Source organism: Numida meleagris, chromosome 3 (assembly GCF_002078875.1).
Source record: "Numida meleagris isolate 19003 breed g44 Domestic line chromosome 3, NumMel1.0, whole genome shotgun sequence".
NCBI lineage: Eukaryota > Metazoa > Chordata > Aves > Galliformes > Numididae > Numida > Numida meleagris.
In genome coordinates, this window is record NC_034411.1 from 56,392,126 (window position 1) to 56,419,805 (window position 27,680).

At 40.4% G+C, this 27,680-nt stretch overlaps 1 protein-coding gene across 2 annotated transcripts; it reads left to right on the top strand.

The window, feature by feature from the left end:
* SLC18B1 (solute carrier family 18 member B1) lies at positions 4,656-26,853 on the top strand. Of its 2 annotated transcripts, XM_021391268.1 has the most exons (17): positions 4,656-4,929; positions 5,381-5,520; positions 7,198-7,293; positions 8,962-9,035; positions 9,839-9,986; positions 10,553-10,709; positions 11,925-12,061; positions 13,669-13,770; positions 14,626-14,717; positions 15,420-15,515; positions 16,254-16,328; positions 18,054-18,147; positions 18,245-18,291; positions 18,784-18,907; positions 21,413-21,543; positions 22,683-26,083; positions 26,542-26,853. In XM_021391268.1, exons 1-14 carry the CDS (start codon positions 4,782-4,784, stop codon positions 18,854-18,856), a joined length of 1,479 nt encoding a protein of 492 aa, XP_021246943.1. In that variant the 5' UTR covers positions 4,656-4,781; the 3' UTR covers positions 18,857-18,907; positions 21,413-21,543; positions 22,683-26,083; positions 26,542-26,853. The 2 variants fall into 2 exon arrangements, with proteins under 2 accessions (XP_021246943.1, XP_021246942.1); XM_021391267.1 differs by lacking the exons at positions 21,413-21,543; positions 22,683-26,083; positions 26,542-26,853 and adding an exon at positions 17,481-17,552 and having other exon boundaries at positions 18,784-19,350.

A 27,680-nucleotide genomic window follows, 5' to 3' on the forward strand; every position in this document is an offset into this window, starting at 1 on the left:
AGTTGATGAAAACAATCAGAGACCCCCCTTTCAATGAAATAAAGAGAACCCCAGAAAGAATTATTAGTATCAATAAAGAGACCACGAAATAAAGTATGAATCTTGTTAGTTCTATATGCAGAAGCAACATTCAATTCCTACAGTAGTAACAACAATAGGCAATAAATACTGGTAGCCGTAGTCTGTGGCTGATGTAGTTGAAGACATTCGTCACCCGTGTTGTCAGCCACCACCTGTGCAAAGCCCTTTGATCTCCTGTCTATCTTCAGGCAGTGTGGTGTGAGCCAAATGCAGGCAGCGAGGAGATGCTCTGTGATGTGAGTGCTGGAGAAGCAATCAGTGGTTTTAGAAGTGTTTAGAATGTATAATTTAGATATTAGGAAAAATTTCATCTCTGAAGGAGTGGTGAGCCATTGGCACGGGCTACCCACGGAGGTGGTGGAGTCACCATCCCTGGAGGTGTTCAAGAACCGTGTGGATGTGGCACTGTGACTCTGCTAAGAGTTATCTATATGTAGAGAGGAGGTTTCCATTGGCACTGAACTCTGTGTTGAAATGTTGGTATAGCAGAATAGCTATTTGTATATAATAATTAATGAAAGTGTATGATCCAGTTTGAAAGTCCACTGCACAATGTGCTAATGTGAACTTTGCTCATGTGAGCACTCTTTGCACACTGTTGGCACTGCTCCACCTGTTGTACTATCCTGCCCGGTTTCCTAAAAGGAGTACCTAGTTTACTAACCTCTGGATTTGCTCTTGATTTGGAGTTATGATGACTGTTTAACACCCTGCTGCTTAAGTGCTAGCATACGGCCAGGAGGAATTATACATTTGAGCCATGGATTACAGTCCTGTACTCCTCAGCACCGTGCTAACTGCTTAAGTGTGCTATAGTTCTTTATGGAGTTCTCCAGAGGCAAAGGATCTTCTGTGTAACTGGGGATCAATTGCAGAAAGAATGCATGACAATGCAGAAAATTCTGGAATTACAACAGTGCCAAGAGGGTATCTCTAGTCTACATAAGGGTGGATGTGTGGGATAACAAGTGGAGTGCTAGAAAACAAAGACACAGTGGAAGACCCTGCCTGCACTCTAGAGGGTTGAGGTGGTGCCTGTGCCAACAGTGGCTCGATGTGTCACCAAACAGCCAGCCCATCAGAGGAACTTAGTCTTCTTGAGATGTGCTTGTATTATAAACTGTATAGCACACTGCCTATAAACCTGGATTTGTGGAGAGGAAGAGCATGCACAAGATTCTGTGACATGATGTTCAAGAACATGGGTTCTCTCCAGCTAACTGTTCTGGGCAACCCATTTGGACTCACAATCTCACTGCATATATTTAAAAATTCTCCATCCTTTCCATTCAGTTCCTTGATACCTCCTGGCTGTTCTCCCTCATCATTGTGGCAGCTTTCCTCTTTTTACCCTGTGTGTTCTAAACAGCAACAAAACCTGGGGGGCTTTTTCAAAAGAGCAGTACTGCAATGAGAATATAACAGTTTACTAGATCTCAGTCATCCTTATGCTCCTTTCTCTCTTTCTCTCCTGGTCTCTACCTGTAGTAGCCTCTACTTTCACCTTGTATTTTCCCTAGAAACCATAATCCATATTTTCTTCAGAATGCCAAACTCTTGTGATAGTCTAACTTAACTGTCATGTTCTGAACTGCGGAAATTCAGGAACTGAGCAATGAGGAGTTCAGACAGAGCACAGGACAGTAAGGCAGTCAGGTAGGCCTGACTGGGTGAAAGTGTCAGCTATTGCAAACTTCCAAGAAGGGTCCACAGTACTGCTAAACTCTGAATGGACAGTTCAGGATTTTGGTTCTGAACAATATTTGCAAAACTTAATTCCCTATGAAGTCTGTTTCCAGAAATGCGAAGCACAAGCAGTGCTATGATACATTTCTGATGCAACTAGACAGAATGATCTAATTTTCATTCCAAAACATCACTTACTGGTCTTATGGAACATCAGGCTGGAAGTTTTCATGCACATAACATCAGTGCAAATTTGACTCTACTCTTCCTAAACAATTATTTCATTTCCTGGTCACACTGTTCAGAAAAAAAAACGTTCTGCATCATTTTTTTGTAGCGGGGAGGTTACTTTTACCCATTTTCTTGCCCTATATCCACAGAAATCGAGCCCAGACAGGTGAGAGGAGTATTTCCAAGCACCTACAGGCAGTAGTTCAGAACAGCCATCCATGGGCCACTACTCAGTAGAACAAAAGATGTCCACACCAAGTTTCAAGCACCTATAGAAAGTATGGTGCGATCATTCTAGGGTTTCATGAGGAAGAAAGCTATAGTATTTCAGCACCAATGGAAGAAAAAACCTTTGATGTCATGAACATAAAAACAAGAAAAATCTGTGCAAGACTCTCAAAGGACGTAGTTATCATTTGGTTACATTACAGCAATTGTAATGTGCCAGTATAACTTCTGGGGGAAAAAAAAAAAAGTCATATGATGCAAATGAGCACTGGCCAAGTGATTTGTAGATTGTAAGGCAACTGTGTTTTTAAGAGTTTTACAAATGTACAGTACAATAATATAGGAAACATATCCTCACATGTGCTAATCAATTCAGAATACCCTGAATGTCTACTCAGAAAGCTATTCTTAAAGCAATTTTCTTAGCATGTTTTTCTTGTTTGTTTGTTTTTGCAGACCAAGCAATGGATGTAGGCTCTTTGTAGTGTTTATAGAGGGCTCGCTGCTCCAAAGCTTGAATTTTACCTATGACTTGGGTTCTGAAAGACAGATTTTTTTTGAAGTTGCTGGAGACATGACATGAGCAAGAAAGGTTTGAAGTATGCTTTAAAAAAAATGAATTGTAAGGCTTGAAAAGCTATTGTGACAGGCTGGTAGCAAGTACCTGTTCAAAGGCTAATAAATATTTATAGCTGCTTTTATAGTTTCCCTTTTTAAAAGATAGGAAGAATTAACAAACTTGTTCTGTCAACCAGTTCTTTCTCATGACAACGAGCACTGCATTCATAAACTGTATGCACGCACTGGGAGCTCATAGGCCCATCTCATTCTCTGAGCTGTAGCTCATGCTGATCATAGTACACCACTGCTGCTTCCCATACTTCATCCTTCTACTGCACATGTGGACTTCATGGAAATGTGATTCCATAGGCTTTATTGGACTACTCATTACTTCCATGTAATCATTAATGAGAGGAAGATGAGGTCTTGAAAGAAGCTGGAATTTGTTGGATATGAGTCTGCACTGAAAAGAGCAAGTAGTTGGAGTAGGAACTATTTCACCTCCTGAACGTAGCTGTTTAGCCAAAAAAACCCGAAAGCTTTCTTTTTTCCTACAGTCTCTACCAATTTATTACCTCTATTTGTGCCTAGTGTTTTGTTTATATCACATTTTCTTGTTACCCTTGTGTTGAATTCCAGATCAAACACAAGCATTCTTCCTTTCTGAGGGAGAGCAAGGCTGTTCAATGGGCAGCATCTGTGAAAAAGATTTCTGTTTATGGCTTTGTCTGGAGGCAGATGGGAAAAGGTCTAGGTAGTCCCTAGGGAATTTTTTTTAACTTCATAGCCGTAAGTATATGCCACACAAAATACATTGTCAAAATTTGCTTCAACAAAAGAACTGTTGTTCTTTGGGACTGCTAAATAACTTGAAGGTTTCCCAGTGTTGTGATAAGAAATAATCATGTTTTTTTTCTCGTCACTGTCAGTGGGATTCTGAACTTACATAAATGGGAACATTTGCTCTGAAACATCCCCATTATGCATCTTATATAACTTATTATAACTGGTGACTAGATGGAGTACTGATGGCACTGCTAAAATAGTGCTTTTAGGAAGCAGTTACTGAATTGTCTCTGTATCGATAGGTGCTCTGCCTTTCTCTGGAGTTTGAAGAGGTCCCTGGCTTATTCTTGATCTCCTTCCTCGTTTTCCTTCCCTCCCAGTAGGAACCTGTGGCGATTGCACAGATTGTGTTGCCTCCTCCCCAACCCCAGCCTGGATTTCCTCCTGGCCACCTTATAGCCATTCATTCTCTGACAACTTTGCCATTCAGCCCTTCTGTTACTGTGTACTGTTCTGCACCTTGATAAAGGTTGTGTGGATGATGGTGATCTTGCCTATTCTAGCACTCCCAAGCAGCAAAGCTGAATTGCCCTTTCTAAAAGAAGACAGAGGAGTTGCAGCTCTATTTAAACCAGATTAATACTTGTGCTTACCAGGCAAGTCAGCATTCACACCAGAGCAATCAGGCCACAGTGGTAAAACTTCCAAGAATTGCTGCCAGGTCGGTCACACCTAGCAGAGTGGAGCCCCCAGCGTCTGTTCTTCCTTTACCTCCAAACCCTTGCTTTTCTGGCCACGCTACAGAGGAGCTCCTGGGTCCTGCAGTCTCTAGCGATCACAGCAGCGTGATATTCATACACTGTAGCTGGGACAGTTATGCGATGCGTATGGGACCCGGCTGCTTGCTAGCAGATTGCACGGAGCCCGGTGAGGCACAGCACACCTCTTGCAGGGTTCAGTTGGAAGACGTGAGCGACAGAGCTCACGTAAGCCCCTGTGACACCGTGCTGCTCAAGATCCTTTTAGAACTTCCAACATAAAGTAAATCTAAAGACCTATTGAAACGCTCGGAATCGAAACCCTAACATATCAACGCGGCCAGCAGTGCTGAGCGCTCCCCACCCACCGCTCCGACTCCAGCACACCCCCCGAAATAACCGACCCGCGGTGCCGCCCGTCCCCCGCTCAGGGCGAACCGCAGCCCGAGCATGCTCAGTGGCCGTCGCCTGTCCCTGCTCCGCTGCGTTGCTAGCCGGCGGCCGCTGGCAGAGGAGGCGGTGCCGGCCGTTGCGGGCCCGGCGCTCTTCCCCATGGGCAGCCGCGCGGCGGACGGCGCGGGGCCCGAGCGGCCGTCAGGTGGGAGCGGGGCCGGCGCCCCGAGGGACGGCTCCTGGAAGGGGCTGCCGTAGCGCGCGGAGCGGCGGCTGGGTGCGGGACGGGGGCTGCGGGCGGAGGGTGCCGGCGCCGTGTTTCGTGCAGCCCGCCTGCGGAGCGGCTGCCCCGTGAGGCCGAGCTTGCGGGACGGAGGCTGGAAGGGCTCTGCTGCCGGCGGGCGAAGCGGCTGGCACGAGGGGTAGCCCTGGGCGGCACGGGCGTACCGCAGCACGGCTCTGGGCTGTCCGTGTCGTGTGTCGGCCAGGTGGTGCCTCTGTGCGCTCCTGCTTTAGGGAGAAAGTACTACTGCGGCGTGGTTAATTCCCTAGAGTCAGGAGGATAGATGTTCTGCACAGAATTTGTTTTCCAAATCTGATTTGTAGATTGTACTTTCCTCTGTTTAAAACACGTTTTTTTTTTCTTTTCATTTAAGAGGATGGCACACCAGAAGCACCTGGTGAGGAGTCGAGAAGGCTCACCAGACAGAAGCTATTTACCATGCTCGCAGCAGCTTCCATAAACTTCAGCTCAATGATATGCTATTCCATCCTGGGACCCTTTTTCCCTGCAGAGGTAAATCACCTGTCTGTTCTTCTGTTTATGTTCTTCACCTGGAAGCTTTTAAAAGGATCTTGAGTGCCAGGGGACCTTATAGCTTTTGTGTGAGCTGTGGTTTACTCTTCGGTTGTGGGAATTGGTAGTGATGGCCCAGTGCTGACTAAAGTAGCTCAGAGTGTAAGTAACAGTGACCTGATTCCTGGCCACGGACTAATTTCAATGTCCTCGTGGCTGCAGAGGAGACAATAAATAAATGGTAAAGCAGCATTCGCTTGCTTGGTTTCACATGTGGTTGCTTTGTGCTAAGGCTCCACAGCCATTTCCTGCTGGAGCTTCCCTGCTTTCTCAAATCTAAGAAACTGGTCTCCCAGCTGGCATCCAGCTCTTAACATGGAAGATAATACATTATATAGTGGGTTATACAGGCAAGATAGATTAGAAATAGAGATGAAGTAGTTTTTTGCAGAGTGTTGTATAACAGTTTGATGATAGAGCTGAGATTAAAGCTCAGGCCGTGTCCTGACTTGCATTTCAGTACCTTAACCTCTCAATGACTATTTATTTATTTTTTCCTATCTGTTAACTCATGCTTGACTGTCATTCACTGTCTTAAACTTGCTGAACTAGCAACTGCAGGAAAAAATACACTCTCTGCTTATGCTGAGTGACTGCAATGCTTAAGTATGGGATGAAAAACGTTGTTGTCAATTCTGCCTTTGCACCTGAAATCCACTTCTCTTATGACTGGGGTGTTCCCATCAACTGTCAATTGTTAAAAGGAAAAGCTGAAATTATTTTTGCCCTAAATATGCCAGTGTAAGTGTGCTTTACCAGCTGGATAAGTCAAAAACTCGCTTGACACTTGTTATCATAGAGTATTATGAGTTGGAAGGGAACTGTAAGGATCACAGAATCCAACTCCTGGCTCCACATAGGACTGCCCCAAATCCAAACCCTATATCAGAGAGTGCTGTCCAAACACTCCTTGAACTCCGGCACTTGGGGCCTGACCACTGCCCTGGGCAGCCTGTTCTATGTCCACCACCTTCTGGTGAAGAACCTTTCCCTAATGCCCAACCTGACCCTCCCCTGACACAGCTCCATGCCATTCCCTCAGGTCCCGTCACTGTCACCAGAGCAGAGCTCAACGCTGCGTCTCTGCTCCCCTTGTGATGAACTGTAGGCCACCATGAAGCCTCTCTTCAGCCTCCTCTGGTCTGGGCTGAGCAAACCTCAGCCACTCCAAGTATGCCTTGCCCTCCAGACCCTTCATCAACTTTGTATCTCTCCTTGTGTGCAAAGGTGAGCTACAAAGATGAAGAAGAGGGGACGTGATACAGTGAAGTTAACAGACTGCCCTGTTTGCTGCCTTTCCACTGTGAGTGAGATCAAATCACCAGCTGGAGCAGTGGGTATAAAGTCTGTTCACCTGACCAGTAGTATTGCATGCAGCACTGCATTTCTGTTCTTTGAGGAATTAATGTTGCTTTTCTCTTGATTATGTATAGCTTAAATAGAAATGGAAGATGTCTTTTAATTGTTGTAATGTTACCTCATGAGCACCTACTGCCTTTGAGAAAGAAAACTGCTTTGTAACTGCACTGACAGAATTCAAAAGAATATGCAAAAAATGAATGTTATTCACATGAATAGCTTGCCTCCATCTTTACTTAGTTGTGATCTCTTTTGCAGGCAGAAAAAAAAGGTGCCAATAACACAGTTGTTGGCCTGATTTTTGGATGTTTTGCTTTGGTCAATTTCTTGTCGTCTTTAATCTTGGGAAATTATGTAAGTATTGTTGAAGCGGTGTTTTACTTCTCTGATGACACAGGTTGCTACACAAGGATAATTCTGTAAGGGTGAGAAAAGAGATGTTTCTTCAGGAGTGCTCTTGAAAGCTTGTCTGTGGTAACTGGAGCCTGGCCAGTCGGTCAGAATCTGATCTAGGTCTTGTCAGCACAGTTTAAAAATTACTCTTCTACAGTTCCTGAAAGCAGCTTAGGGTTACTGAACTGCAACTGTTTTTGTTTTATTTTTCCCCTTCTGGTTAACTCTTCTGTTTGCTTCAGAACAATCTGACCATCAGTCCTCCTTTCTTTTATATCTTCCACTAGCCTGTATTTTATTTATTTCACTTGTGTACATATTCAGTTTTATTTGGCTATGTTCATTAAGGTGTTTTTTTTTTCTGCTTCACCCTTTTTTTCTGGTATGCCTGTTTCTTAGCATGTCCTTCCGTTATGATGCTGTTGCTTATCTCAGTTTCCCCTTCCACTCCATCCAGCTGCAATATGAGGTCAATGTCTACAGCTTTTTCAACTTCAGTTTTCTTTCAGAATCAGTATTTTTCTCTGGTTGGATCAGTTACAGATAAATTACATAACAATTTGTTTGTTTGTATGCTGGAGCACTGCTTTTTGTTAATCCTTGGCCAGAACTTCTTAGCATCATACCTTGCCTAAGTTGGGGGCTGCTGCAGTTTCACTTTCTTCTCCTTCTTTGGCTGGGCAATCTCTCCTCTTAGTCCACGGTGATGTTTTGTTCCTGGTGATGATGTGGCTCATCAAAGTGTCACAGGAGTACCTTTGGTAAGTGTGCTCTTGGTGCTTCTGATGGCATTCAGCTGTGGCACAACCTCACCAAGTACTTCACAGCAAAGAGAGCCACCTCCACTTGAGGACAGGTGAAGTGAGCAAGTCTTTACCAACAGAGGTGGGCAGTCCAGCAGTCAGAAAAATTGAGAGTTTCAATGAAACTTGATGTAATATGGGTTTCAGTATTAATGGCCGAAACACAAGGATGCTGTCCAGGCCTGAGCAAGGCAAACAGTCTGAAATACCTACTGTCCTTAGGGGATGTTACAGTGTAACAGCTTGGAATTAGAAGCTCCAATGGTACTTAGTTACTGGATTAAGTTAGTTTTATGTCATGCCTATCCTCAACCTTTGCCTTAGTGGTGAAGTCTGAAAACCAAGTAATTTATCTGGTAATAAATAGAAGGCCTGAAGTTACCATGCCTCCTATTCCAAAACTTTCTGTTATTAAGGGTCTTTATATATTTTCTTTAAAATCAGCTTCTGCTGATTCTCCTGAGCCACGTATGAAACAGGTATTGCTGACTTGGCACCACTGACTTCACTGGAGAGGGAATGTATTAATTTCAGTTTGTAATGAGGAATTCTGTAGCAATCTGCTGCCCTGCAGAAGCTGCAGCATACAGCTGTGAAATAGTTAACCGCACCATTGTCTTACCAAGCTGAAAACTGGGTTAAGTCACTTAACCATTTAGAATATTTTTAGGTTCAGTGTTGTGTGAAGACACGCGGGCAGGAGAAGTGTCTCCAGATGTTTTAGATGTATAGGCTGTGAAATACCAAAAATGCTTTGATTTCTTAACAGTAACTTTGAAAGATTTTTTATTGAAATAATAATGTGGAAATTATATTTAATTTACAGCTTACGAAGATTGGAGCAAAATTCATGTTTGTGGCAGGGTTGTTTGTTTCAGGATGTGTAACAATTCTATTTGGGTGAGTAATTTTTGTTTGGTTGCTTTGTTGCATTTGTCTTCCAATTATTTTCATCCAAATGAAAAGACATTCACAAAACAACTGGAAACTCTTGGGCATCTTTTAGGTGTTGCTTGGGTCATTTTTTGCATCTTTACTCTTAATTATCACTTGTAAAGCCCAATAAATGCTTCTCCTTTTCAAGGTTTCAAGGCTTGTTTAGTACTTTGAAAGCTAAGGAGGAAGTTTCTATAAATAAAAAAAAAACTTCCATAGTTAATGAACTGCAAGAATTCTGCCAAAATGCAGCAATAAGGGAACTACTTATGCATGGTATTTTAATTGTTGCTTTCTTAAAATAAAGTCCTGAGTGCAAATAAGATTTGCCTGGCATCCGGTGAGGCTTAGCTACTCAGTATAAGAAAATAGAAGTTTTATTAAAAATAAAGTAAGTTCTTATTAGGTAGTTGTAATTCATTGCATCAGACTCCTTGAGTCATTGCTTGTAAAAGCAATGAAATACGTCAGAGAATGGCAGTGTTGTGTTGTTGTTTTTTTCAGGAGTTAGGAGGGTGCTACTCTTTTTTTTTTTTTTCTTTTTGCAGCATCGAAGAAAGGGGGAAAGGATAAAGATGTCAGAAGAAGGTTGATAGAGTTTGAATGATTATACTGATGTGATTACTAAAAATGCAGCAACAGAAAGTATCATGTGTCTTACAACTGTGTCCTTTAACTAGTAACAATGATGTTCCTTAGCCATTATTGGATGACTTGTTGCATCCTGGAAGTTCTGTTTTTACTTGATTTTTTTTTTTTCCCCCCAGAATGCTGGACAAGGTGCCAAGTGGACCAGTGTTCATTGGTTTGTGCGTTTTAGTAAGAGTGATGGATGCAATAGGTTTTGCGGCAGCAATGACAGCATCATTTTCAATCTTGGCAAAAGCATTTCCCAATAATATAGCTACTGTCCTGGTAAGTACAAAAAACTGTGTTACAACTGAGTACCTGCAGTACAGTGAATTAGCTGTAGGCAGTTCTAAAACTAGGAGGATAAAATTTGCTGTCTCATGTGCAAATGTATTCAAAGTTATCATATAGTCTTTATATAAGATGCCAGATTAGCTGTAATTTAATAATCTGAGTTTTCCCCACTGCAGTTTCACTGTTTCCTGCCCTTAGTCAGTGAATCTAGTCAGCCATTTATGGAAAGAAAGCTTTAACTAGACATGCTCACTTCCATCCAGGAATGAGCATTCCCAACCGACCATAGAGGCCGAAGTGTAACTCTGCATGTGGGATGGGTGATCACTTCAGCCTGGATTGTCCTACAGATGCTTTCCATCAGTAAAGCATTTGTCGTACCTCAGGACTTGGACACCTGGGTGATAGCTGGGCGGTTAACCCTGCAGTGGGTTTGGGTACAGGTGTTTGAATAACGTTCCTTTTGCTATCCCACATTGTAAAGTTCATTGTTACGCTGGGATTTTCTCAATATACTGATTTCTTTTTTTTAATCTTCTTTCTTTTCCATCATTTAGGGCAGCCTTGAAATTTTTACAGGGCTTGGACTGGTGCTTGGCCCACCTTTAGGTGGCTTTTTGTATCAATCATTTGGTTATGAGGTCCCTTTTGTTACACTGGGATGTGTGGTATTGGTCCTAGTGCCTGTGAATATGTGCTTATTACCAAAATATGGTAAGCACCTTTCTCCCTACCTCCTTTGTTTACCTTAATTTCTTGTCTATATAACTGTCCTTTAGAAAATTGTCAGCTTCTGGAATCTGATTCATCTCAGAGCGTTAAATTAACTTGCAATCTTGATCAGGCCCATGTTTTAACAATTAATGCATGCAGATGGCCTGGAATGAATCTGACATGTCATGTCTATTTCCGCAGATGCTTAAGACTCTGGAAGTAAGCTGAGATACATTTTTGTTTTGTTGTGTCTCCTTAGCTTCAGAGCCTGTAAAGGGCCAATGGTATCTGCTTAACATCAGTTTGTTGTAGCTAGCTGAAGAAAGGCAGGAGATAGGCTTTGCCTAGAACAGGAGGGCTTGGTTTGTTTGAGGATTTGGTAGTGGGGGAAGAATTACAGTGAGAATAGAAAGGGGGTTATTTGTACTGATTGATACCTGGTCCGATTATCATCAAGGAATGTTAACATTTATAAATGCAGGGGTTAACAGAAGTGCTGGAGATCATACACATCTGATTAAATTTGAGATGATCCTGGTTGGGCAGAAAGGTAGCTTAAAAATAAGTCTTCCCACAGGATGGCAATTGAAAGGTTCCAATTCTGTTAGGTTCTAATCCTAAAAGAAACGGAGTAACTATAAAATAGTTATTTTTTTCCTCATTTTTCTTCTTAAATTTAAAATCCTTGAATATTAACTTCATTTATACTGGCTTTTAGAAGAAACCTACTGCGGTTAACCATGTGCCCACTTGAAACTACACTAATAAATGTAGCTCTGAGTTGGTGGATGCAGATGAATGAACTTTAGTTTTATATATGCTCTGAGATGGCATTCAGCAATTAAAGCACAAACAGCCTCAAGAAGGGAGCCCGACTTAGAAATGGCATCCAGCAGAGGTACCTAAGAGAAACTTCCTGTCTGGAATACAAATGGAACATGTAGGAGACCTGAATTAGTATTAGGTGCTTGAAGATTCAAAAAAAAAAAAATCTGATATATAGCAATCATTTTGTTTACAGAATGCTTCTCTGAATACGAATGATTGGTTCACGTACAGATGGCATACTAAGAGACTTTATTTTCCCTCTTTTTTTTGCTTGTTTTAAATTGAAAAATATCCATGAGATTTTCATTGTATGAGGACTAGGGGAGAAGTAACTGCATTTTCACAGTATTTTTATTTCCTCTTTTCCTTCCTTTTCTCTCGAATCAGATTCGATCCCTAGCAAGGAGTCATTTTGGAAGCTCTTTCTTCTGCCAAAAGTCTTACTTCTCTGTTGTACTATATTTTCTCTAAGTGCGTGCTTGGGCTTTTTGGATCCCACAATGTCTCTATTTATCCTAAACAAGGTAAGTCCTGTTAATGTGCAGGAAAGTCCTAACTTGCCGTGAACAGCTGGTAAAAGTTGTACTTTAAATTATCCCAAACAATATTATGCCTTATTCATTTCATGTGGTTTAATTAATGTGATTTCCAAATAATTTACGCTGTCCGTTGCCACCGGGTCTCAGGAACTTTGAGAAGTTGAAACTTTGAACTTGAGGAAGTTCAGGGCTTTTAAAATATTTGATTTTTCCACTTAATTGGTTTTCAGTTGCAGAAGCCATTAACAGGCAGGTTTTATAAACAAAAAACCTCCTTGCTGAAAGCAAATTCTGTAAAGTTGCAACAATCTTTGGCAGCATCATGTCTCTTGAGGGGGACATTTCTTTGGGGGGACATGGTGTCACAGCCCTGCTTTCAATTTCAACAGTGCCACAGTGAAATTGGTTGCAGCTAGGTATTTGCTAGCTGGGTTCTTCAGCACTGATTAAAAGGCAAATGTTTTACTTTTAATTTATTTTAATATTTCTATGTAATTTTATTTATTAGTTTTTCCAATAGTGTTTAAAGTAATTAATTTAGAGGGAACAGTTCCTGCCTGAAATTGAGCAATGCTTTTTGAGCTGCTTATTTTTCTAGGTTATAGCATTTTGTAAGACATAGTACTGCTGCTACTTTTTCCCTGTCTAGTTCAGCAGTAAGGGTGCTTATCCAGAATGGAGAAGGCTCGGTGCTAACCTCTTGCATCTTTAGAGATGTGAACATATGTCTTTTACCTCCCTGGCAGGATCTATGATTATCCCACTGTCAAATAGTGTGCAGTGGTGTGACTGCTGCTTTTTCCGTGCTCAGTGCTAGCAGATACTTGCTGTGAAAGGACTGCCACCTTCTTGGCACGTGTTCTAACCACAGAATTAGATTATTATCATGTTCTTGCAAGTGGTGAGGAAATTCTGAATGTTTATGTAGTTCATGCCACATGAAACACCCTGGAATACCTTCTAGCTGGTAGTTAAAGCATTCATTTGAGAGGCTAGTATGCATTTGGTTCATTATGTATTTTGTTTCAGTATAGAGATGTTACTACATTATGAAAATGTAGACCTTGGGGTGTTTGAAAGAAGCCTCCTACTCATTCTAATAACAATCTTTCTTTGGTTCAAGAGCCGTTGTTGTGTTTTACAGTACTACTTTCTGTTAAGATGTCCTGGTTAGCAGTGGATGCCTACAGTTTTTATACTTTCCTAAATGAAACTACAAGTGAAGATTAGAGACATAAAGGCTAAATCCACTTAAATTTCAGTGTATGAAATGTCTGTTTGAAATGTGCCAGAATGAGTGTTAGAATCCTGTGTGCTGGTATAGGGATATAGCATAGTGTTTGTGCCTTTTTTTTTTTTTTTTAAGTCTTACCTGAGTACAGTCATGTCAGGCTTTGTTTATTACGTGCTTAGAAATGGATTGGGAAGGAAACAAGCTTCACTGATGACTTCAAATACTTGATAGACATCTGTATGAGATCAATAAAATATGAAAAACTGTGCATAAATGTCATTTATTTTACTTAAGGACAATCAAAGAACTATATTTTCAATTAGTGTAACATGTATGTTGTGTTTTTTCCTTCTAAAAGTTCAAACTCCCAGCTGGGTATGTGGGCTTAGTATTCCTGGGTTTGGCACTCTCGTACTCCCTGTCTTCTCCCCTCCTTGGACTCCTAAGTGACAAAATGCCAGTGAGTACTGTCCTTGTTGCTTGTATAGTGATGGTAATGTGCTCTCTACATTTAGCTGAAAGTGGAGGACTTCCCATATTGAAGTAATGTATGTTCACCTGTTGCTGTCGAGAGATCTGTATTTCAGGACCTTGTACGTGCATTGAATAATGCCAACTTAAGGTCTCTTTTGCAAGGTCTGAATTCTACAAGAACATTCAAAATTGTCAAGGACATTGGATAAATATCTTACAGTTGAAATGTACTGAGCTTTTTTGGTGAACTAAGCACAATGTTTCCAATCAATATGGAACAGACTGGTAAAACATGTTACAGTTATTCATGCTTTTGTCCACATCTGATTTTTATCTCCTTTTGAGAAGAGACAGGTGTGTGTAAAACTGCCTGGTTGACAACCACTGCTAATTGATCAAGGAAAACCAGACTTTGAATAATGCGTATGAAGAGCGATGCCAGTTCTCTGCCTTTTTTTTTTCCCTGACAGAAACTAATAATGACTTTTGTGTATGAGAATTACATGCAGTGCCGTGTTATTTTTCTTAAACTAAGGAAGAGTAAGACCTAGAATATTTTGCTAACAGAGCAGCACCATTATTCAGTATTCTGAAATCTCTGTACTAAGCACTGCTGGCTGTGATTGCACTGATGACAAAAAAAAAAAAAAAAGCCATGAATTCAGTGTTTCTTAATGGTGTTTAGAAATTGTGAATTACTAATTTATGTCTAATGATGATCTGTAGAAAAGCAGTACTTTTTAAAAGATGAAGATTTAGAAGAGGAGTATTAGAAAAGACAAAATAGATGCATTACATATTCACATTTTTAAATTGCCTACTTCTTCCTGTTCTTTCACAGCACCTCAGGAAATGGCTGCTGGTATCAGGAGGCCTAATAACAGCCCTATGCTTTTTCTTGTTAGGACCTGCTCCTGTACTGCACATTGAAAGGTTAGGAATTGCCTCTTCTTGAACCTGTCTCCTTAAGTGATGTTTTAGTCTTTGCTAGCATGGCTCTAATCATAATTGTCCACAAGTCTATTGTTTAGAATCTCTGACCTTGAAACAGTATGTTTTTTACTTCTAACACGAGACTATAAATGTAAATCAGTGGAAGTACCTGAAAGTTGAGGTGTAGCTAAGGTAGAAATGGCAGCATTTCTAAGTAGATCTTTTTTCTATGTGTTTTGTTACTGTGTTTGCTGATGTTAACATGTGTGTTGAGAAGAGTGCTGCGTTTTTTTGTCTTCCTTGCCTCCCGGTTCTGTGGCACTTCAACTTCAGCAAGTCCTCTTTCTGTCTTATTTTTAAATCTTCTCAATTTCATCCATGTTCATTAGCTATGTGTTTTACATGTGTGGCTGTAATGCTGAACTAAGCACATCTATCCACTGCTTCTGTGTGTTCCTCTTAAAATTAACTGCCTTTGATAGAGAAATATTTAAACTGAGCACACAACATTGAAATGCTTTGATGAAGTCTTTTTTAACACATAGAGATTTTTTTTCAAGTCTAAGTGTTAGTACAATTCTTTTTGACTTCAAGAAACTTAGTTTTCTGTTCAGACAGTTTGAGCTGACGTAACAGCCTTAGTCAAACGGTGTCTTGATCTGAAAAGAATCTTCAGCTGTTTTTCAAATGCCTCTTTTGCAGTCAGTTGTGGATGTTTGTCCTAGTGCTGGTTTTGCTTGGCTTTTCCCTTGGAATGAGTGCTATCCCAGTATTTCCAGAGATACTGCAGTATGCATAGTAAGTAATTGTCCGATGTATCTTCCATGTTACTAATAGTAGGAAGCTCAAGATGTAACTTATTTTCAGAGGTGAATGCAAAGTGGGTGTTTGGTGTGGCTATTTTCCTCTTTTGAGACCCAAGCAGTGAGTAACAGTTACATGCTTCTTCCACTGCTTTTTTTGGCTTATATTTTTCTGACTGAGTACCCCATTAAGACACGGTCGTATTACAAGTAAATTTTTGTAGATGTACGCTACAGACACAATGAATGGACATAGGATCTCATAGTATGGGGTGGTTTCATATACACAGGACTTATTTTACCTTCTTAGGAAGATTAGCCCCCGATTTGCACTGGATTGTCAGTCTACATTGGCATTGTGCCAACAACTGGCAAGTTTCACTCGCTTGAATTACAAAGTCTGTGATATGGCTTGGCAGCAATGTCCTAGAGGGGTCTTGATTTACTTTTGTAAGTATGTTCCCCTTGAAGCAAGGTCTTTCCTTCTTAAAAGCCACCTACCATTGTTTTACACGTGCCATATGAAATATGGAGGCTGAGTGGTGGTGTGATGTTAGAAATCTCCTCAAGAAGACATAGGAGATGATAAGTAGCACTGCAGTCTTCTGGAAAAACAGCAAAGTAGAAAGTACTGGATAAACAAACGTGATTCCTCCAACCCATTTTAGGGGAAGGCTATAGATTGAGACACACTAATGTGTTGTGCTTCTTTGTTTGTGCTGTCTATCTGCAGTGAAAATGGATTTGAAGAAGGGTTGAGTCTGCTGGGGCTGGTGTCAGGGCTCGTTAATGCTGTGTGGTCCCTTGGGTATGTATACAGTCACCTTGTTATAGGCTACAGTGTTTGATTGTTCTTTGCTATTGCCGTGTGAAAACATGCTAAATTACAACTGTGGTCATTGTGTTGACTTCCATTCATGAGGTTCTTGCCAAATGTGTAGTGGACATGTTGAAATAAAGCTTGTATCCTACAAAGGGATGGACTTGTCTACCTTTAAAATGTATTGCCTTCATATAAAAAAAAACCTGCACTGATTAAGTGGGTGTAAATTTGCCCTCTTTTATGATTATTTTTGTTGCCACTGAAACCTTTGATTTTATTATAAACATAAGTAGACTCTGATTTTCTTTATTTTTGTTTTTCTCCTCCTGCATTTACCTCTTTTTTTTTGTTCCGGATAGAACACTCTGTTCTCTTTCGACTACAGCCATTATTCAAGTTCTGCGCTTGCAGAGCTTAGCAAAGTGTTCCTGAATTTCTTACCCAGTGGTTGTCATAGAAATGAGTGAAAGATGTTACTGACTTGAATGACTCTTCAGAGTTGTTACTCAGTGAGAAATGAGTCTTTCTATTGGCAGCCACTTTCACTATATTCTGTCAGTCCCTGTAGTCCTCTGTGGCTGCAGATGAGTTTCAGTGGTACAAGTTTGCACCATTTTTATAAGATAAACAGGACATCTAGCTTCCAGGAAATCTCTACGTGTACAGAGTTTCATCCCTTACTATAGCAAATGACAAAATCATGTAGGACTTTCACAAAGTGACAGCAGCTACATAACCTTTCATGGTATTCTTAGACTGACAAAGAGGTGCCAGGATGTTACATACAGCTCAGCCTTGTAGTGAGCACAGTAATAAGAACCATAACTGTCATGCTGTGCCTTTCCACCTGCTTATATCCATCTGTTTTCAGGTTTAGATGGTTTAAATTTTGAGAGATGAGGGTTTTAATTTCTTTTATGGTAGAAGGAACCTGTGTAGGCACTGTTAGAACACTGTAGTTAATGGAGCCCCTAAGCTGTCCAGGATACAGAACAGAGTGCATTCAGCATTCTGATGTATATCCTGTCTACAGCTGAGGAGGCAGCTGAGCAGATTTATTGGGGCCGTGGCAAACAATGAGTTAATACTTGCTGCAGAAGTCAGCTTCTTTGTTGATAAGGTGTCAACGGTTTACAGGTGTTTGGCCCAGTCCCGTGACGAAGGGGACGGGGGATCCACGGGTCCACGCCCCGGGAAAAGGGGAAAAGGGTAAGGAGATGGCCCTGAGAGCAAAGAACAGCGGCAACAAACAACACACTATAATACAATATAATTACAATTTAAGCTGATAAATCCAATACAGAGAGACAGAATGTCCCAAACTCAAGGTAGGCCTTACTCTACTACCGACGATAAGACGGCTGGAGAGCGAGGTGCTGCCAGGACGAGAGACGGGCGGAAAAAGGGACGAGGTCTCGTGATCTGCAAGTTTTTATACTGCGAGCTTTTATCTTTTCCCTCCGGCTGGAAAATGGTAACAGAGGAGCAAAGTACCGTGGGGACTGTAGTAGTCCTTCTCTTCTGAGAACCAGGTATATCCACTACATGATGTTATGATGTGGAATACCAATAACCGAAAATCACAAAACCATGACATAAGGAGAGAATCAATGGAGGAAAGCCACAAAGTGCACTAAAACACGTGCAGATAATACAATCTGTACCTTTTATTTATTTGGGATATCAGCATCTCTTTTTGATTTGTTGCAGGGCATTTATAGGTCCCACTTTAGGAGGATTTCTAAATGAAAAGCTGGGTTTTGAATGGGCGTCAGCCATCCAAGGAGGATGGGCACTGTTAAGTGTAAGTGATAAATGTTTTGCTTTTTGTATCTGTTGCACTTAAGAACTGTTGCATAAAGTTATTATTATTATGATTGTAACTGACTGTTTTCTCAAAGGGACTTGCAACTGGAATATTTTATATTGCTGAGTCCACAAGGAAAAGGTATGCGGAGTTATTCTTTGTTTTACTTAAAGCCATATAAGGCAAATCTTTGGAAACTGTGCTTCCATTTTTTCTTCACTACCAACCTGATATGGAATGACAGAATGAGCAGTAAAAATATTGCTTATATACTTTAACTCTATTCTTTACTGAATCCTCGCTGACCTAAACAGAGACCTGAACTAGGCAATGCCTTTTCTCTACATGCAACTGGACTTTATTGTGATATTATTGTGACTTGACTGTGACATTAAAGAGTAAATCCTTCTGATGGCTTCTCCAGAAGGATATCTGTGAACTATGTCAGTAGAAGCAATAGGTGTGAAAGCAATAGTACATAGTTCTGCACAACACTAAGGAAACAAATTCAATGATCCGCTTAGCTCTTTCCGTATTTTGTGTGATTTTTGTTATAATATTGGTATTACATAGAAATACCTACAGAATGTTAAACCTGTTTCTTCCCTTCCATTCCTTTCCTTCTGCAAACAGTTCCAGTTCCAGCCTGCAGAACCCTCCTAGTGATAATGAAGAAAGAACTCATCTATTGGGTAGTGAAACATAACCGGAAATTATTGATTCTCTGTTTATTATTGTGGTTTAACTTAGTGTTGAGGTGAGTGAGCTTAACAGTGTTTTGTTGTTCTGGAGTTGGGTACATGATCTCCCTGGTGAACAGCCAGTTGCGGATTAGTTGGAGCTGCATCACTGTTTTGAAACACTAAACATTGACTGCCTTTCTTTTGGAAATCCTCGTGTGGATTGGCTGCACTGATGAGTAGTCCTCAAATGTCAGCCTGTTTAATTGTATTCCATATACAGTGTACCACTGTATGTAAAGAGGTGCATTTTCAAATGTCTGGCTTCTATACTTGAACCTGCTGTGCATTACTCTTGGATAAAGCTACTATTTTGCTACTATGACTTTCTAGATTTTTTTTTAGAAGAAAGATTATCTTGTAATACCTTAACTGACACTAAAATTTTGAAACAGAATTTGAAGTGGCAAAGCATTTAAGCACAATGCTGTTTTCAATAAAGCAACTTTTTTTTTCCTAAGTTCTGTGAATTTTCTTGGACAGGAAAAGTCTTTGTGTCTACTAGCATTTATAATACATGAAAGTCCCTGAAAATGAGAAGTGAACATCTCCATGCAGGACTGACTTCCAGTCTTGGAGGAGACAGGGTACTCCAAGTGTGTGTGTACATGTACATTCCTCTAACATATGAAAGCTTAGGGTAGTCTGTGAAATAACTGTTTTGCTAGTAAATGCCAGCTGTAATGTTTGCACTAGTTGCCTGTGCAATGAGTGTATCTATCAGAAGTCTAGGACTACCATTTTTCAACAGAGAGGAAAAAACTCTCCCTCCTCTGGATACTAAGCACAAAAGGTGAGGTGAACTGAGGTAAGGGCATGCCTTGCAAACTGATACTAGATTTTTAGTCTTCAGCTGTGGTATGAGTCTTGTTTTGACCTTGAACCTTGAAGAGGTACTCTGTGGTACCCATTTGTCCCATAGATAAGGAAAATGGTCTACTCCTAGCAATTTGCAATCAGCTTCTTTTGTTGTGAGTAGCTAGTGGAATTTACATGAAAAATATTCTGCCAGAGCCCTTTTTGGGGTACTAACAAGAAAAATCTGCTCTGAGAGACAGCTGAATAGGGTGCCAAAAGGCAGAAATATTCTGGCAATAGCCTTCCTTTTGTGTCAGATATTAGATCTTTCTGAAATCTGGAGTGTACCACTCAGCCTGTTTTAAAATGCCAGTCCTGCCCCTGCTGTTGGTGAGGCAGGTGAGAAGGAACTGAGAGAACCAGCGGTAAATGCGAAGTGTACAAGGTGCAAATCCATAGAAATTAGATTTCATTCACTCTGTTTGAGGAGTTACCTGTTTTCCTACCTGATTTGTGCTGTTAGGACTTGAAGTGGTAGGGATCACCAGAACATAGCGTCACTGAAAATAATGAGCTGTCCTGCAACCAGTGAGCTTTTTCCAGTTGTCCAGTAGAAACAAGACAGGTTTAATTAACAGCTCTCGCGCTACCTCTGCTCCCCTCTTCCTTCCTTCATGTTTGCTGTAGAGGCAAAAAGCCTGAATTGAGACCCTGGTTTCCAGATCTGTTCTTCAGATTAACTCACAAGCATCTTCTCCTGCCATGATTATCTAGAAGTCCAGGAACCATGGTTGAAGAGCAATGAAATTTCCTATGGGAAATTGAGTGCTCCCATGTCTGGTGCTGTTCTTCTCTCATCCAATGGCAGGTCTAAATACCCAGTTTGCTTTACTAGCACAGTTGTACAATCTGTAAAGTTGTGAATAAATACTAGACATAAGTAAACTCCACATTTGGAGCAGTGCTGAGCTGGTAGTGACACCACCAGCGTCCAAACAGCAGCGATGTACTCAGGGCCAGTCCCCTGCCCACACCCTACTGTCTGCCTGGGAATGTGTGTGCTGGTTTTTGCTGAGATTTCCCAAACTGGCTTTTTTCCTGCCATGACCTGGGCTTACGCTGACCTACCTTCCTACAGCAATGATGTGCCTGAATACTTTGCTAATCTGGCTGGCAATGTGTTTCTTCAGCTGCAGCACAGCAGCGATTTCTTTATCATTGGTGTAATGTAGGATTGCTCAATGCTCACAACTCTCTGACTTTTGGTGTGAGGTTTTTGGGACGTGGGGATTGTGTTGCATGGTGTCAGCTTCCTAGCACTCCAGGAAATTCACAGGTTTCTGCAAGGCCTTCCTTATTAAAGTTCTCTTCTTTACTTGCCCCTGTCTTCTGCTTGGGTGACTTCAGGCTTCAGGTGTGGGGCTTTTGAGGGCTCACGTCTCTGCTGTGGTTTTGGTGCTATCTGCTCTCAAGGGCTGGACCCTGGGCTGCTACGTCACAGCCATCTACAAGCACAATGTGTGCTTGTCAGAGGACACAGAAATGCTTGCTTCTCCTGAGGAGGCCTTGATACTGATGGACAAAAATATGGATATTTTGGAAGCGACCATCAGAGAAACATCCAGACACAGGTATTATGACATAGTTAGAGCAGTTTGTTTTGGTAAATGCTCATCAGCTACTGGAGGGGGAAAATGTCTTTTGTTTTTCTATGTTGGAACTAGGGTGCCCATACCATTGTGACTCCTGAAGATGGTATTTGCAGCTGGGTCTTCATGAGGAAAATAGTATATGCTTACCTTGAGAATATTCCAGACCCACAAGTGGACTGGATTCCATGTGCTGATTCTGAAAGGTATTGTCTTTGCTATGCAAGAGGAATGGTCTGGTGGGGAAGAACAACTACACTGAGGATTGCTTATGCATATCTTGGGGCAACTGTTAGAGGAAGAGAAGTTAGACATCATTAGTTGCCATAGATAGCTTCAGACAACTTTCTTGATAATTTTTTTCCATAAATCTTTTTCAGTTTAATTCTTTCTTTGTGTGTGTGTTTGTGTGTTAGGATAATTATGAAGGTTGAGATTTATTTAAAAGAAATAATGGGCATTTAAAAATGTTAACATATTTTACTTCCATCAAATTAAAGTGTGATATTGTTCTGACCCCATTCTTTTTGACATTTCTGCATTATAAAGGGAAGGAAGTTTTATTTTTCCTTAATAAATTGTACAATTTTAGTGGTTTATGAGGAGGCTGAGGGGAGATCTCTTTGGTCCTTACAGCTGCCTAAAGGAGGTTGCAGTGAGAATGGTGTCTCTCTCCGTTCTCAGGTGGTGAGTGATAGGACAGGAGGAAACAGTCTCAAGTTGTGCTAGAGGATGTTTAGGCTGGACATGAAGAAGTATTTCTTCATAGAAAAGGGTAGTCAAGCATAGGAGCGAACTGCTCACATGTTGAAGAGATGTGTGGATGGCACACTGAATAACACAGTTTAGTGATCAGACTTGGTAGATCAGGTTGATGGTTGGATTTGATGGTCCTGAAAGTCTTTTCCAACCAGATGATTCTAAGATTCTGTGACTTTATGAAAGGTAATGGAACACACTGTAGGAGAAAAAAATTCTAAACTGCATCAAGATAGCAGCTGAATCAAGAGCTGAAGCAGAATCCTAAGATCATCTCTATGTCACGGTCACATCAGTGTTCTGCTACAGGACAGCAGCAAAAAGGAGAACTAGAGGATGCAAAGATTAACTTTCACTATGAGGAGACTGCTGCGTTCCTCAATTATGTGACTTAAGATAAAGCCAGAGCTTAAGCATTCTAAGCTTTGAAGCACAAAACAGCTGCCTCCTGTTGAACAAGAGAAAACAATTTTATAAAGAGCAACTAACTTAAACCAATTGTTTTTGTGGTCTTTAGTTTTAATTTTGGCATTTGTTCTGATTAACTGTTTTTGATGTCTTATTTCCTTCCTTCTGTGCTGATTAGGTTTGCTCCCTCACCAGTGCAGAGAAGACTGAGCTGCCTGGCAAGGAATTACTCCATCTATGTGGTTGCGAATATGGGGAACAAGAAGCCATGTAAGTTCAGTGATCCAAGGTGACGAAGTGATGGTCACTATCAGTACAGTGCCAATGTTGTCTTTGTTTCAGAAGGGAAACCGGTGGCTCGTTACCACAAAGTAAGACAATTCTGGAAGGTTCAGGAACTGGATGATCTTTGGGTGATGAAAGATGTGGAACAAAGGCTGCTTCCCAGGCTTAAATGTATTTGTACATTGAGTCATTATTTAGCAGGCATCAGCAAGTAAAAGTCACTCCCTTAAGATACCTTCACTCCTGCTATTCTGAAATTAATAGCAAATAATGATGTCGGTGCTTAGTCCAGTTAGAGAATTCTCTCAGTCATGGTAGCATCAGAATAGTAAGCACTCTTTTATTGTGTTCAACATACATCTTATATATCCTCCACTCACAAGCAGTAAATCCACTCACAGTTAATTGGCTTCAAGTTCTTCCAAACAACACTGATAACAGACAAAGGGTTCCTTAATTGTCCCAGATGTGACAAGATTAGCTGCGCATACCAAAGGAGCATCCTGTTTACCCTTTAGCCCTGTCTGCTCTCTGTCATACTTTAAAGACTCCCAAGGCCTCATAGCGATGAGGTCTATCACAGAGTCTCTTGAGCTCCTTGGTGTTACATCTCCCCCCACATAATGAAATGAAATTTAATTGAAACTCTACGAGCCATCTATTTTTAGTGTTTGTCAGTAGGAAGTGGCTTGAAGTATTAAAACTTTAACAACCTGAACTCCTGCTAACTAAATAGAAATCTCTTTCACTTCTGTAAATCAGAATCACAGGTATTTGTGCTTAATTCCTCTTGCAATGGTTTGAATTTTCCTTTTCAAAATTAAGTAACGTGTTTACAAAACATACTCTCAATTACTTGTATTTAAGTGAATGAATACTATAATCAGTATGATTTTGATTTTAAATCATTTGATTCCTTTTCTATTTTTTTATTTTTTTCTTTGAACAAACAGTACAACCTTTTTATGACAGAGGAAGTTTAATTACCCCAAGGATCCAGAATTTGTGGCTTTCAATACATCCTTCAGATACTTCGTAATTTTCACTTGTGCAGACATACTTTTTCGTGATCCAGCTGTGGATTTCAGATTGACAACATTCTATTTCCAGCTGCTTTGATTTATAACTCTCCCACTTTTGTTGATGGTCCAGTTTCACTCAGCATAGGCTATGGGAATGTGTGTCATTTTTCTTCGTAAATACACACAACTCTTCTTTGGATATGACAGGTAATGTGATATTGACCTCGTTTAGAAGAGTAACATTTACATCTTCATAATTCAGTTGTCCTGAGCTGAAATACCCGTAACCTTTGGGCACACAGAAACATGTTAATAGGATTAGGACTTGCACAGATAAAGAGGAAATCAAAATGTGATGTATAACAACTCAGAAATGTTTAAGATAGCTGGAGCACATTTAGTGCTTTTTTTTAAATGATCATTCCTGAGATTTAATGTGTGTGATTAATTCTTCATCTTCTGACTCACACTGTGGTGGTGTTCATCAATGTTTTGTTCATGTTAAGGCCCAAACTTTTTTTTCTCCACTAGGTGGAAACGTAGTGCCAAACAACGCTCTTCTGAGTCTGGTAAACTCTGGAAAGTCCTTTTTTCAGGCTCTTCACTATACAGTTTTACTGAACAGACAGTAGAAGTCAAGCACAGATTTAATGCTTTCGGAGTGAGAAAAACTTACTGGTGCTGCTAAAAAGTATCCTTAAAATTTGCCTTCCAAATGAAAGCAAATATGAGCTATACGTATTCTTAGTAATTGATGACTGTAAGCCAGATAACTCATATTGTTTATGGATAATTTTTACTCTTGGCTTTAAAGGTACTTTTATGTGAAGAACTTGCATATAAATGTGACTTTTGGTAATTTAATTTCTTTACAGATAATTTTTTTTTACTTAACAGCATTAGCATTCACTTTAATCAGAAAAACTGATTTCTAGTGGAGCTAAACTAATAAGAAATGTACATCTTCAACCACTTAAAGCCTATCTTACAGCATAGTTTACTAATCTTGTCACTTACAGTACAAGAAACATCAGAGTTTTGTTTACTTCCCATTGATTGCAAAAAGCATTAGATAGGACTGTAGTCTGTGAAGACCTGATTTAGTTTCAGAACAGTCCAGTAGACGTGTTTAGCTAGTAAAGACTGCTTACTTGTGCTTTCTTTAAGATCAAAAGCTCTCTGCTTTTGTGTGTTTGCAAGGAGTGGTATTTATGCCCCAAATGGTCTGAGGGCATATTATTATAACACAGAAACAGAAAACAGTCACTTTCTGGTGACAGAACTGAGTTCATGCCCACGTCTGTCTCCTGACTATCCTTCTGCTGTTGACTGGAAGTTATATGCCAGCAATATCAGACAGCCTCCACCAAATGAGCACTATTTCAGTAGAGCTGTTTACCACGATCTCTTCTTTTTCACTGAACTCAACTTGAAGGAAATAATTTTATTTGCCAGAAGGACCTCTGTTGCCACCTGAGTTGCAAGATGTCAGAGAAGCAGAAAGATTAAATTTATGTTCTAGGTGCCTTTGATGGACTACATGTTGTTGAAGGAGATATCTGCAGGTAATGGTTTTCTGTTTGGACAGTGGGAAGGTTGGAATATTCTTTTTGCAGACTCTTTGCATTTGTCCCATTTTTGATTGAGGTGGTTCAAGAGGAGGCATTTTTAGACCTCTTTCAAAACTACTTTATGAGACATGTTAACATTATTGATGTTGATCTCATTTTTCTGTTTATATTATGATATGATAATATAATGACGAAAGTCAAGACCCTGGGTTGATCCTTTGCTCTAACATGTTAAGGTTTCTCTGTATGTGTACAAAAGGGAGATGTTAGAGATCTCACCGTCTTCGTATGGATACTCTTGTCGCAGGAGAGAGCTACTTTCTGCTGTGGATTTTGCAAAATGAAGAAAGTATGAATATATTATTTATATCCAAATGGCTTGTCAGCATATCGGTTATTTTAAAGTTTGCTACTAGGCTTTTTTTTTTTTTTAACGTGCTAGATCTTTGTATCTTTCTTACTATCAAATCTAGGACTTGTTTTTTGAAAGCTTACTTGTGTTTTGCTTTTCTGTATCCTCTTCTGCACAGATATGCACACTGCTCAAGTGTAGGAGCACAGACCTGATCACATGTGGGCCGCCAGCAGAGCCCGCACAGACCAAGTTTGATATGTTCTCCTTCAGTGGCACGTTTGGCACTAACTGCATCTTTTCAGAAGTCTTGTACAGTGATGTGCAGCTGGCCCCTGGGGAATTTGAGGTAATAAGATACCCTTGGGAGTTGTCAGCCATGTAGTACGAGTGATTAAAAAGCCACTACCAGATACAAGATTTAGTGCCCTTGATTTCAGTAAGTAGCACAAGGCACCTTTATTTGTCTGATTTTCCTTGTTGAATTTGTACAGCATCTTGATTTCTTCAGTTCCCTCAAGCCCTGACCAAGTAACTGGAACTCTTATGGACTGACAGAAAATTCACACATCAGCCCATATTTCCACCCAAGTCTCCTAGAATAAAATCTTTCCCAAGACAGAAGTGGTATATAGTTTTTATTTAGACATAGTAGCTCCATGTAAATGATTCATACGTAGATGGCTTTGTCTTTTTTCTAAGACATCTTTGAACCAGGTCAACAGTAATGAGTATGTTATTTTGTGTTTGTCATACAATAATATTGCTTAGTTGATGTTCCTTCTTACTGTGCTTTTCCGTAACTAGGTGCTAACTGATGGACCTCTGATAAGCTGGCCTTGTACATCCAAGCCAATTATGAGTGTAACGCTCTTCAGGAGATGATACGAAAAGGACCCTCTACACACAGACCAAGCTTCACCGTGATATCACTGCAGATGCTCTAAGATTTTGTCTGCTTGTTTCTGTAGCACTAATTATAATATTCACTGATGTTAATGCTAATACAGAAAATTATAATGGAAATCTATTTCTTAAATTGCACTGTCTAACAGCATAGTCATTGCACATTGATTTGTTTACTTAATCTTGCAACAAAATAAATTACTCTGCTGGACAGTTCTGTATCTGTTTTTGCATGATAGTTCAGGATTGTCATTGACTTGACCTTGATCCCACTGGAGACAGTGGGAAATAAATTCCAGTGACTTCAGTGGTGTGGAATCCTGACCCAGAGTAGAGGATTCTGGCCCAATAACAGGAGATTTTTAATCATCTGAATTTTTTTACAGAGATGTATCAAAGTCAGTTCCACAACACTGTTCAGCCACGTATCTGAGCAAGCCCCTTTCTAAACCCGATAAAAGTAATGAAAGCTTTGAAGGAAGATGGCTGAACTTTCAAGTTTTCATCTACTTGTAAAAAGAAAACAGGCCTCTTAAGAATGTTGCTTCAAAATCAGGTAGTCTGCTCAACAGTATGTAATAAGTTAATATGCCGTGCCCTAAATTGCAGTTGAAAGAGGCTACTTGATATTCCTGGACACAGTTTTACAGCGTGGAAAATTTCTGTTCCACAAAACTATTGGTAATTGTCACTTTTTCTAAGCAGTCAGGCGGATCCATATAAAAATCCTCAAAAGGAGCAATTTCACAGGATGTATCTGTCTCCCAGATGAAATGGTTGCTGATGCTGATGTGTCAAGGCTGCAGGCAGGTGCTGGCACAAGGTGGCTAACAGCTTGAACAGATGCACTTGCTCATGTGCAGGCCAAGAGAGTGCTCTGGATTATTTGGTGTGTACTGGCTAAGATTTTTATGTAAGGTTAACTCTATGGCTTATTTTTCAGGATTGTTTTGAAAAAAAAAATTGAAAACAACATTGTTCACATTTAATCTGTTCAAAATAATAAAAAATTTAGACATGCAGGCTGTAAAACACATTGC